This window comes from Sciurus carolinensis, chromosome 5 (genome assembly GCF_902686445.1).
Source record: "Sciurus carolinensis chromosome 5, mSciCar1.2, whole genome shotgun sequence".
In the NCBI taxonomy this organism is placed as follows: Eukaryota; Metazoa; Chordata; class Mammalia; order Rodentia; family Sciuridae; genus Sciurus; species Sciurus carolinensis.
In genome coordinates this window covers 85,787,454-85,800,016 of record NC_062217.1, presented here as the reverse complement: position 1 = coordinate 85,800,016, position 12,563 = coordinate 85,787,454, and the positions used below count along the sequence as shown (strand labels likewise).

General features: G+C 31.5%; 1 protein-coding gene across 3 annotated transcripts in view; it reads left to right on the top strand.

The window, feature by feature from the left end:
• The window catches only part of Ift88 (intraflagellar transport 88), a 157,310-nt gene that overhangs the window by 92,932 nt on the left and 51,815 nt on the right, over positions 1-12,563 (top strand). For all 3 annotated transcript variants that reach the window (XM_047552613.1, XM_047552615.1, XM_047552612.1), the window contains 5 exons: positions 260-368; positions 2,000-2,150; positions 2,957-3,072; positions 8,645-8,697; positions 10,679-10,744. In XM_047552613.1, the coding sequence (XP_047408569.1) occupies positions 260-368; positions 2,000-2,150; positions 2,957-3,072; positions 8,645-8,697; positions 10,679-10,744 (495 nt within the window). The remainder of the gene's footprint in view (positions 1-259; positions 369-1,999; positions 2,151-2,956; positions 3,073-8,644; positions 8,698-10,678; positions 10,745-12,563) is intronic.

The following is a 12,563-nucleotide window of genomic DNA, read 5'->3' as shown; positions in this document are numbered from 1 at the left end:
CTATATATTCTTTCAATCAATTTTTCTGTTGATGCCACTCCCCCACCACATTACACTTTAAAAATTACTGAAGCTGTGTAACATGTTTGACGTCCCTATGGAGAATCCCCACCCACTACTATTCTCTTTAGAAATCCTCAGTTCATCTTCATTTTCTCTTATGAATGAGTATTTACATACACTTAAAAATTCAATCTGTTATTTTTAGTAAATTTAGGCTAATAATAATGCTTATAGATTTTCCTTTCTTTTTTTTAAGGCCTTACTTACAAGAAGCTAAACCGACTAGATGAGGCTTTGGATTGTTTCCTGAAACTTCATGCAATTTTACGAAACAGCGCCCAAGTTCTTTATCAGATAGCAAATGTGTATCTTAATTTGTAAAACTTAAGGACAGTTGTTAACTCACTCAATTGGTGATTACAATGGTGAATGAGTTTAACCTTTGAGGTAATTGATGAGGATAATATTTTAAGTAAGTGATGATGATAATCTAGCAGATTAATGTGATGAAAATATTGTGAGTAATCTTGTTAAAAAATTATTTGCACTCTAAGCAGAATTAAAAATTAAAACTATCATTGTTAATTTTTAGAAATACAACATTTTGAGTACACATAAGCTGTTCATTGAAAGTAGATACTTTAGAACATTATATTCATTCTTAGTCTCGTAGGGTATCACTGAAGCAATAACTTACTAGTTAAAGGAAAATATTATTCATTACTGATTAGTACTATTGATTGAGTTTGGATGATGTATTTATTTTAGCTAACAGGTAAATATGATAAATATAACTCTCCAAAGACCTTTTTCCTCTAAAATTATGCAGTGCTTTGTATGAACTTAATCATTTCAATTCATTCAGTAGTCATTTGTTGAATATGAATTGCATGTGCTAGTATTATGTTTAGAACTTTGGGGAAGGTAAAACTGTAAAATGCTGCTTTCATGTCAGTTTCTTTTACAACTTTTAGCTTTCTTTGTTTTTCTGTGTTTTTCCCCCACTAACAGTTAGAAAAGCAGAAATTTGTTCATGTTTTTAATGCCATTCACACTATTTGAAAAGCACTTTAAGTTCCTCATTTTATTTATTTTATTTACTTACTTACTAACTTATTTATTAGAGCTTAATGGTAAATTCCCTCATTTTATCCAGATTTGACCATAGCATACCATACATCTTAGGTAGGTTTTACTATTATCTTGATATAAATTTCATGTAAATAGTTTAGAAAAAAAAGTATATTGTGAAGTATACCATGAATAATTTTAAGTATTATCTGCTATATTTTTGATAGAGTAGAGATTTTTTAAATTTTAGTAAAAAATTTAGACCTCATCTCAAAAACAAAACACATATGCATTTGCATGTGCACACACACAAAACCCTTCTTTTTCAATTAAACTTTGAAATAAAATATTTTCATTTCAAGACATCAAACATAAAAATAAATAATAAGTAAATATTGGAAGTATTGGTATGAGCAGATTATTTGAGTATATGCAGAAGATTTACTAGGCATTAAAGGATGCTATAAAGAAAGAATTTCCTGTCCTTCAGTTTAAATCTACATAAAATACATAAAAGTGATTCTTTCATTATGAGGAATAGAATAATTGAACATTCAGACATTTTTTAAGGACCCAGTTTATATAATGCTTTGGATATTTCTGCTATAAATGAAGTAAAAAGGGCTGGGGAGATAGCTCAGCTGGTAGAGTGCTTGCCTCGCAAGGACAAGGCCCTGAGTTCGATCCCCAGTACCACAAAAAAAAAAAAAAAAAAAAGAAAGAAAGAAATGAAGTAAAAAGAAAAGCAAGAGTATAGTACTGTTCCATTTTCCATCTCCATTCTTGAAGAAATCTAGAGTAAACAATTTAAAATAACACATTAATGTAGGCTGAGAAATGTTTGTATTATAATATTGTGTTCAGTTTTGCGTGTTGATTAATGAATTTAGAAAAATTATATTACCCTTAACTGATACTGCCCAAGATATGAATTAATGGAAGATCCAAATCAAGCTATTGAATGGCTAATGCAGCTGATCAGTGTTGTTCCCACTGATTCTAAAGCTTTGTCTAAACTAGGAGAACTATATGATAGTGAAGGAGATAAGTCCCAAGCATTCCAATATTACTATGAGGTATGTATGTTATCTTACTTTCCTTCTATTATTTTTAACATTTTATGAATTTTAAAGGCTGTAGGCTTTTAAAGATTTAGAAAAGCTTATTAGTTTTTAAATGAATAATGAGTTATTTAAAATAAAGTATTCTTGATTGTCTAATCAGCTCCCCCCACCCCATTGTGGTTTAGCTACCACATATCAGCGAAAACGCTCAACCTTTGGTTTTTTGGGATTGGCTTATTTCACTTATCATGACAGTCTTCAGGTTCATCCATTTACTGGCAAATGTCATAAAGTAATTCTTTTTTATGACTGAGTAATATTCTAGTTTGTATTATACTACATTTTCTTTATCCATGCATCTGTTGAAGGCACCTAGGTTAGTTCTATAGCTTAGCTATTGTGAATTCTACTGCTATAAACATTAATGTGACTGTGTCACTGTAGTATGCTGATTTTAGATTCTTTGGATATATGCTGAGGAGTGGGATGACTAGGTCAAATGGTAAAGATTTTTAATTATAATTTAAAAATGATGAAGTACAGATTCATTTTTAAGTTAAAGCATGTTTGTATCCTTTTTTTATTCCTTTAAGTATTTAATATCACTCATCATATATCAGTATATCTAAGATATTTGTAGATAATTGAGAATGCATTTAGAAGTTTTCTGAATCTTGTCTAGTTTGTATTTCCAAACTTGTGAAGTACTTATGACAGCTTAAACTTTTTGTCTACGAAATTACACAGTGGTAAAGTATTCAAGAAGTAGGTTGTGTTGCTACTGAAGTTTTATTTTCACATTCCATATCTTTCTCCAGTCATATAGGTGTTTCCCTTCTAATATTGAAGTAATTGAATGGCTTGGAGCCTACTACGTTGATACTCAGTTTTGTGAAAAAGCCATTCAATACTTTGAAAGAGCTTCTCTTATACAGTAAGTAACTATATTAAGGTTTTATGTTTAGTTAATGGTTCATGTTAAAAATTTTTTAGCCCTAGAAAATTGGTATCTCATAGATCTAGTAAATTCAAAATAAGTTGTTAATAAACATTCATGAATTATTTTCATTTTCTTGTATTTTATTTGGTCTTTATTGTGGCAAATATATTTTCCTTTGCATAGAATTTTTAAAATACCTTCTATAAGGAACTTTAGGGTTTTTAAAAAAAAATTTATATCTCAGTGAACAAGTATTACTTATTTATAAATGATAAATGTAAAATCACTGTCTTAGTCCTAGGACTGATATTGCCTAAGATTTGAATTGAAACTAATACTGCTCAGTGTTTCCCCTTCTCCTGTTTTCTTCTCGGATATCTTTAGTTCCTCTCCTTTTTTTAATCCTTCAATTTCACTGAAAATACAAGCCTTTTCTAGAAATTCCCCTAACATTTTCTTCTTCCTACTTTCCTATAATCTTACTCTCACTTGCACCTATTTTTACTTTCTTCCTCAGTGACGTTCAATATAAGTCACATTACCTCTCCTCTTTCTGAGCACTTGTTCTCTGTACCACATATCTTAATTTCTTTTTTCATGTGCTAAATCCTTTTTTAAATTTACTTTTGGTTTTTAATTGACACATACTTACTATTTTTTATATGCTGTCATTGTTATATAAATTTCACCTCTAAAAAAATTAACTTTTCTGGAGTTGAAGGAATGTTTTGTTTTGTTTATTTGTTTTGTTTTGTTTTGTTTTAAGGTATAGGGGATTGAATCCAGGGTCACTTAACCACCTCTTAGCCACATTCTCCAGCCCTTTTTATTTTGTATTTTGAGACAGTCTTGCTGAGTTGCTTAGGGCCTCATTAAGTTACTGAGGCTGGCTTTGAACTCCTGATCCTCCTGTCTCAGCCTCCCAAACCAAGCCACCGGGATTACAGGCATGCGCTGCTGCACCCTGCAGGGAATGTTCTTATGTCACTTGGTTCTTTGCACATTATAAAGTACTTGGCATACAATTGAATTAAATTGAATTTCCTATTATGTTTTTGTTTGTTTGTTTTACTGGAGAAACTTCTCACTTTGTCATATCTTTTATGTTTTTTTAGTTCTTAGTAATATGGCATTTTTTTATAATTAGTTTAAGCCTATACGATTGTATTTTCTTTATTTCTATAAATATGTCATAAAACTTTAAGAAATCGTAGCCCTAACTGGTCCATTTAATGTAATCCTATTGCAAAGAATTAGAGAATGTTCTTTAATATTTATTATGATTATTATCATACAACACTTATCAGGCAGACTAGTATATGCAATATATCTGGAAGCTGCAGAAGGGGAAGAGAGAGAAGAGCAGAGAGACTAAAGAAATAATGGCCAACATATCCCAAATTTGAAGAATTTGGATCTATAGGCCTAAGCAGCTCAGTGAACTCCTAAGTAGAAAAACTCCAGTGAGATACATTATAATCAAACCATTGAAAGACAGAGAATCTTGAAAACAGCAAAAGAAAACATACAAGGAATCCTAAATAAGATTATCAGCAGATTTCTCAGCAGAACCTTGTAAACCAAAAGACAATGGAATGATAAAAAGAATTTTATGCCCATCAAAACTGTTCTCCAAGAGTGAAGGAGAAATTAAGACATTTCCAGTTAAATAAAATCTAGATGAACTCATTATGAGTTGGAAAAATAATAAAAGGTGTCAAAATTGATAAGGATGAAGAAAAATTATCCCTGATTACAGATGTGATCGTATATGTAGAAATTCCAAAGGAATTCACAAAAATACAAAAAATAGACCTAATAAGTCAACAAAATTGCAGGATATAAAATCACACGAAATTCACACAAGGGTATTTCTGTACCCTTGCAATGGATAATCCAGAAAGGAAACTGAAAAAATAATTCCATTTAAAATAACATCAAAAAGAATTAATATAACTATGAAGGTTGAGAGACACTGAAATCTATAGAACATTCTTGAAAGAAAGACATGAATAAATGGAAAGACACCTGTGTGTGTGGATTGGAAGAGTTAACATCATTAAGATGACAATACTACTCAAAGCAATCTTAGATTCAATACAATCAATATCAAAATTCCAATGTTGCTTTTTCATTTTTGTTTTGTTGTTGTTGTTGTTGTGCAGAAATAGAAAATCCATGCTGATAGTTACATGGAATCGCAGGGTATTTAAGTAGACAAAACAATTTGTAAAGAAACAATGTTGGAGGACTCATAGTTCCTGATTCCAAAATTTTCCTCCATGCTACAGTAATGAAAACAGTGTGTTACTGGCAAAAGGATAGACTTATAGACCTACAGAGTAGAATCTAGAGCCCAGAAATAACCTGCATATATGGTAAATTGATTTTTGACCAAAGTGTCAAGAGCATTCAATGAAGAAAGGACAGTCTTTCAAGAGAAAGTGCTTGGAAAACCAGATTTTCATCTGTAATGAATGAAATTAGGACTGGGTGGGGTGGCACATGTCTGTCATCCCAGAGACTCAGGAGGTTGCAACAGGGAGGATCACAAGTTCAAAGTCAACCTCAGCAATTTAGCAGACCCCAAACTTAGTGAGACCCTGTCTCAAAATAAAAAGAACTGGATATGTGACTTAGTAATTGAGCATCCCTAGGTTCAATCCTTGGTACCAAAACAAACAAACAAAAAAAAAGGAATGAAATTAGACCCATTCCTTATACTATATACAAAAATTAACTGAAAGTGAACTAACGACCTAAATGTAAAACGAAAACTATAAAACTCTTACAAGAAAATCATGGTGGAAAATGTTCATGGTATTAAGTTTGGCATTGATTTCTTGGGTATGATACCAAAAGTACAAGAAGTAGATGAATTTGACTTCATCAAACTTGTAAAAATTCTTTTTAATAAAGGAAATAACCAAAAGAATTAAGACACCCTACAAAGTGGGAAACATATTTATAAATCATATATCTGATAAGGGGTTAATATGCAAAATATGTAAAGAAATCCTACAATTCAACAACAAGAAAATATTTCAAACATGAGCACAGGGTTTGAATAGACATTTCTCCAAAGAAAGTATACTGATGCCAATAAGCATATGAAAAGATGCTTACCACCATGAATGATTTGGGAAATGCATATCAAAACCACAGTGAGGTACTACCTCATACCTTTTAGGATAGCATTATCAAAAAGAAAATAAGTGTTGGGGAGGATGGGGAAAAATGAAACCTTTGTTCATTGCTAGTGTAAAATGATGTTTTCGGGAGAACAGTTTGGCAGTTCCTCAAAAAGATAAACTTAAAATTACCATATGATCCAGCAATTTTATTCCAAAGTACATACACAAAAGTAACAAAATTTGAGACTCAAATACATATTGCAAAGCAGCATCATTCACAGTAGTCAAAACATGGAAATAACCCACCATGCAACAGTAAACAAAATGTGTGATATACGTGTGCAATGGAATATTATTCTACCATAAAAAGGAAGGACACTCTGATATATACTACAGTGTGGAAGGACCTTAAAAATATTGTGCTAAGTGAATGAAGCCACACAAAAGAAATAATACTGTATGATTTCACTTGTATGAAGTGTCTAAAATGGGTAAATTCACAGACACAGAAAGGAGATTCGAGATGACCAGGGACTGGGAGGAGGAGGATAAAGAGTTACTGCTTAGTCATTGCAAAGTTTGTTTCATGTCAAAAAAGTGTTTTGGAGCTGGGCATGGTTGCAAATACCTGTAATCTCAGCAACTTGGGAGACTGAGGCAGGAGGAAGATCCCAAGTTTGAGGTCAGCCCCAGCAACTTAATGAGACCCTGTCTCAAATTAAAAAATTAAAAGGACTGAGGATATAGCTCAGTGGTAAAGCACCCCTGGGTTCAATTTCCAGTACCGGGGCGGGGGGGGAAAGTTTTGGAAATTGATAGGAGTGGTGTTTGCACACCATTGTGAATGTAATTAATGCCACTGTACACCTAAACATGATTAAAATTGTAAATTTTATATTGTATATAGTTATCATAATTTTGAAAAGTTAATGGAACATACTAAAACCATTGCATTGTATACTTTGTATGATATGTGAATTGAATTTTTAATGATTCAGCTATTTATAAAAGCATGCATGTTGTATAATTTAATTAATTTAAGGTTCAAAAACAGGAAAAGTTAAGCGTTAGAAGTCAGAATTGCATTCGGAATACACACAATAATAAAAAAGTATGATTAACGCACTGCCGAGAGATTTTAGAGTTTTGGGAATACATAAAACAGTCAAATTCATCCTGTCAGGAAAGAATGTAGAGGTTAGAATAAGCCTCCAAATAGAGGTGATGTTGTATGCAAAGACCAAGAGTCTAGCAAATGTATTCCATGCTCCTGCTTGGTTTTGCAATGGCCTGAAACGTTAGGTAAGGCAAGGTAGAAGACGAGTTGAAGAGGCAGAAAAAGACTAGAAAGTAGATAAATTGGGTTAGAATCTTGGATTTAACATGTGGGTGGAGGAGGTGACAGATTTTAAGGAGGGAAGTAATATGGTTAGATATGTATTTTATTTAGATCACAGTAGGTGGGTGTGTAGGCAGTGGGTTTGAAGTTAAATAATTTGCCCAAGAAGCAGTGCTGTGATTTAAACCCAGATTTATCTGAGTCCAAAGCTGGTAAGTTTGCCATCAAATTAAGTAGGGAATGAGGCTGTCTTTGAAGCCATCAGGTAAGTAAATGCATATTCAAAAAAGTGAAAGGAGCATTAAAGAGTTTCTAGAAATCCTGATTATAGGTATTTATTTTAGGAAAAAAATTGATTCCTTTTTAAGGGAGAAATAGTATTCTCCTTTTTGTTTTTATTTTATTGGTGCATTATAATTATACCTACTAGCAAGATTCATTTTACCATATTTGTATATGCACATAACATAATTTGATCAATCTCATTCCCTAATACCCTCCTTTCTCCCTCATCCTCCCTCCCCCTGATCCCCTTACTCAATTCTACTGGTCTTCCTTCTGTTAATTATTTTTTAATTAGTGATTTGTAATTATATATATGAGATGCATTATGATATATTCATACATGAATATAGTGTAATTTTGGTTGATTTCAATCCTTAGTACTTCTCTATGCCCTCCTTCCTCCTTTGCTCTCTCTTTAGGTTTAAGCTTGATATTCAAATGTAAGATCAAAAATTGCCCCTTGGGTATTAAATTTGCAAGCTTAAATGTTATGGTTAAAGATTATGGCAAAAGTGATGATCATGTTTACAACAGAATGCAATGTTTTTTAACTAGATTAACTGATTCTCTTAAGAATATCTAAATAAAGCTTGAACTAAATGAACTTTGAAAGACTTAAATTTAGATGTCCTAATGTAAATATAACAGGCTTTAATTAAAGAAATTATTTATCTGCTATTTTCAGTAACAGTGATCAGATAACAAGGTCAAAAGTAATTGAAAGTACAGATAAAAAGCTTTATAAAACTGAACATCTCAAGTTATTTTTGTTTCATCTCTAAATTCAACAAATTTATTTCTTTTGTAGGCCTACACAAGTGAAATGGCAGCTGATGGTAGCTAGTTGTTTTAGAAGAAGTGGTAAATGTTTTGACTTCATTCATTTCTTATTTATTTTGCTTTCCTTCTTTCAGTTAATTATGCATATTTAAAAATGTGTTCAAGTTGCATGTTTATTAAAGCACTAACTTTTAAAATAGCTATACATAATTAAAGCATTGTATGAAAAACACAATAACTACTGCATATTACAAAGTGGGTATTGTCTTTCTTTTTGCAGTACTGGGGGTTGAGTGCAGTACCTTGTGCATGTTAAGCATGTGCTCTGTCACTGAGCACTTCCCAGCCCCCACAAAGTAGATATTAATCATGTATTCCAATACCTGTCTTAAAAATGAATTAGTTCTCAAAATGTAATCATTTTCATGAGTTAGCCACAGAAAATACGGATTCTTTTTATATATTTTAAAAAAGTTTTTGTAGTTGTAGATGGACAGAATGCCTTTTGTTTACTTATTTTTATGCGATGCTAAAGATTGAGCCCAGTGCTTAACACATGCTAGGCAAGCGCTCTGCCACTGAGCTACAGCCCAAACCCGGGATTCTTTTTAGATTGTATTTCCATTTTCTATTTACATGATTCTTAGTGCCCTGTGTGTTCACCCAATTTATAATAGGAAAGTATCTCACTCCTGAAAAGCCTGAGGAAAACTCAGAACTGGTACTATGTATTTTTTAATACCTAAGATCACTAGATACCTTGGTTTGTATTTTCTGCTACTGCTTTTATTACATTCTGTGCTGATGACACTTGTCCTGAAGAATAGAAATGACAATAATTTTAAACTGACTAAAGTGAATTATTTTGCTTAAAATATCAGAGATTAAGCTAGGAGATCAATGTTAACAAATTTATAATCGTTCTTTTTATTTTTTTTTTTATTTTTATTTTTTTATGTTTACATAGGGTAATGATGTTTATTATATTTTTCCAAAAATGACCTAGGAAAAGAGTCTTCAATCCAAGGGAAACCCAAATTGTGAAAGTGTTGTGGAGGTGTCTTTATCTTTGAGCACCTTCAGAATGGCACCAGTGAATGTTTTATACACACTCAGTGTAGTCCTCTAATTATTTGATGGCTTGATCTATAACTTTACAATAATCCTACTGGATATACAATTTGACTGTACTATATACATTTTATTTATATCGGTGTGAGTTTCCAGTTGCCTGGGTTCACTTTCGGTATCAGTCATGGAAAGTGTACAAAAATGAGCTCATGAAGTACAAGTTAGAAGAAACAGCTTACATTTATTAAGAATTTGCTATAGCTTCATGTCTCCTATCCCTATTTCATTTAGGTCTCACAACAACTTTTCAAAAATCAGAATAGCCATCCCACTTACATAGCAAAAAATCCCAGAGAAATTTTTAACTTGTTTCCTGAGATTTTAGGAAAGATCTTTGACCTAAACTCATTTTTCCTATTTATTACTACTACATGAAACCACATTTTTTATTATGAAACAAAATGCTTTCAGTAAACATTTTAATATTTTTAAAAAATTATCTTTTCCTACTAAACAATGACATTGAAATTACTATTAGTTTATCACAAATTATTTTTAAATGTATCAGTTCATCTGGAAAAATCCTTTTTTCATAAATTGAATGGATCTTAATTTTAGCCACTAAAATATTTATTTTAAGAAGTGAAATAAGGGGCTGGGGAGATAGCTCAGTTGGTAGAGTGCTCGCCTCATAAGCACAAGGCCCTGGGTTCAATCCCCAGCACTGCAAAAAAAAAAAAAAAAAAAAAAGAAGTGAAATAAGTTCTAACCATTACCCATGCGCTTCTGCTCTAGCCCTTTTTCAAATTTATTTTATCTGTACATTTTTCTCCAAAAAGCTTTAGTAAGAATATGTATAGCCTGTAACAAATATGAAGGCTTTCTACCAAACCATTAAGGTGTGCAGACATATTGGATTATAATTAATATTTTGCCAAATCCTATTGGTTTGTATAATTTGCTAATGTATTATATTTTTTTTGATTTATAGGTAACTACCAAAAAGCATTAGATACATACAAAGATATTCACAGAAAATTTCCTGAAAATGTTGAATGTAAGTGATGTTACATTTTGTAACTTGAAGGCACAAGATCTTATATTTTAGTTTTAATATAAAATTATATTTGCTGTAGTAATTGAATACAAAAATGTCACCTGTTTTCTGATACATGTGTTTAATTTTTTATAGAATCAGAAAATTTGTGTAAATATGTATTTTTATAGAATTCAGTTATTCATAGATTTAAATAGAATACTGAATTCTCTTCAGTGATAAACAGAATATCCCAAGTTTTATGAAATTTTGAAAATAAATTTTGGCTTATTGAATTTTCAGAGTTCATAAATGGTATTTTATAGGCAAGGCATTTAACTGCATTTTCATATATGATGTTTTGAGGTTAAACAGTACTTTTAGAGTTTATGAAAATAGAACATTAATAGTCTTGCTGATGCTGATTACAAATGATTTTTAATGCTACTTTTAATTTTAAAATGTTATCTTGATATTATATATGTCGGTTGTAAATTAGGTTTGTAGAAAATATTCATTCACTTCTCATCTTGTTACACAGTAGATTTGATGCCAACTTCAGTGATAATGTGAAGTATTACAGCAATAATAACAAAATGAGGTTAAAGAAAAAGAGAAAATACCTAAATTCATATACTACATATTCTCATTGAACTATAATTTTTGCCCTGAATTGCCTTGTACCTAAAGAAAAGAGTTAGTTATATAATCTTTATTATTTTATGAAGAAATAAAAACTAGTTCCTTGAGAAGAAAAACTTCCCAATTCTTAATTCATTCATGCTGAGACACCAAGACATGTAGCAGATAGTCACTGGATGGTACAGTAAATACTTTAAAAAATCTCTGCATCCTATAAAATGTTTGAAAAGAATACTTTTAATTTTTTCCTTCACTGACAATGAGTACAAAATGAAACATTATAGTTTAGTAAAGATCTTTCCTGAACCGGTCTTTCCTGATTCAATCTTTTCTGATGACCCAGATTGAATCAAGGATTAAATAGACATTCTGCATGATCCTTAATTATATTTCCTCCATTCATCTTTTATTTTAGCTTTTATTAGCTCTGCAGTAGATAGTTCATCTGTGATCTTTGGTAGTGGTACAGGATGAAGGTATTCTCTAAGGCTGCTTAGAAGTAGATTTATTAACTCACATCAGCAGTTCCAAATGCCAGTCAGGAAACAGACTTTGAGGGAGTTACTTGTAGAATTCTTTCAAAGTACAGGCTTCTAACCCTACTTCAGAGTTTGTCATTTAGGTATGCAGTGAACTAAGCATCTTATTTTTCTTCCCAGTTTCTTAAAGCATTCTATGTGATTCTTTGTTGTTGTTGTTCTTTTTAGATGTACATGACAGAGTGCATTTTGACATATTCTACATACATGGAGTATAACTTCCCATTCTTGTACATCAGTTGTACGTGATGTGGAGTTATAGTGATCATGTATTCATATATGACCATAGGAAACTTGTGTCTAATTCATTCTACTGTCTGTTCTTTTCCCATCCCCACTCCTCCCTTCATTCCCCTTTGTCTAATCCAATAAACTTCTATTCCCCTCTGTCCCACTTATTGTGTGATAGAATCTGCATATCAGAAAGAACATTTGGGTCTTTCGTCTTAGGGAATTAGCTTATTTCACTTAGCATGACAGTCTCCAGTTCCATCCATTTACGAGCAAATGCTATAATTTCATTTTTCATAATGTCTGAGTAATATTCCATTCTGTATATATAACACATTTTCTTTATCCATTCATTTGTTGAAAGACACCTAAATTGGTTTCATAGCTTGACTATTGTTAATTGAGCTGCTGTAAACATTGATGTGACT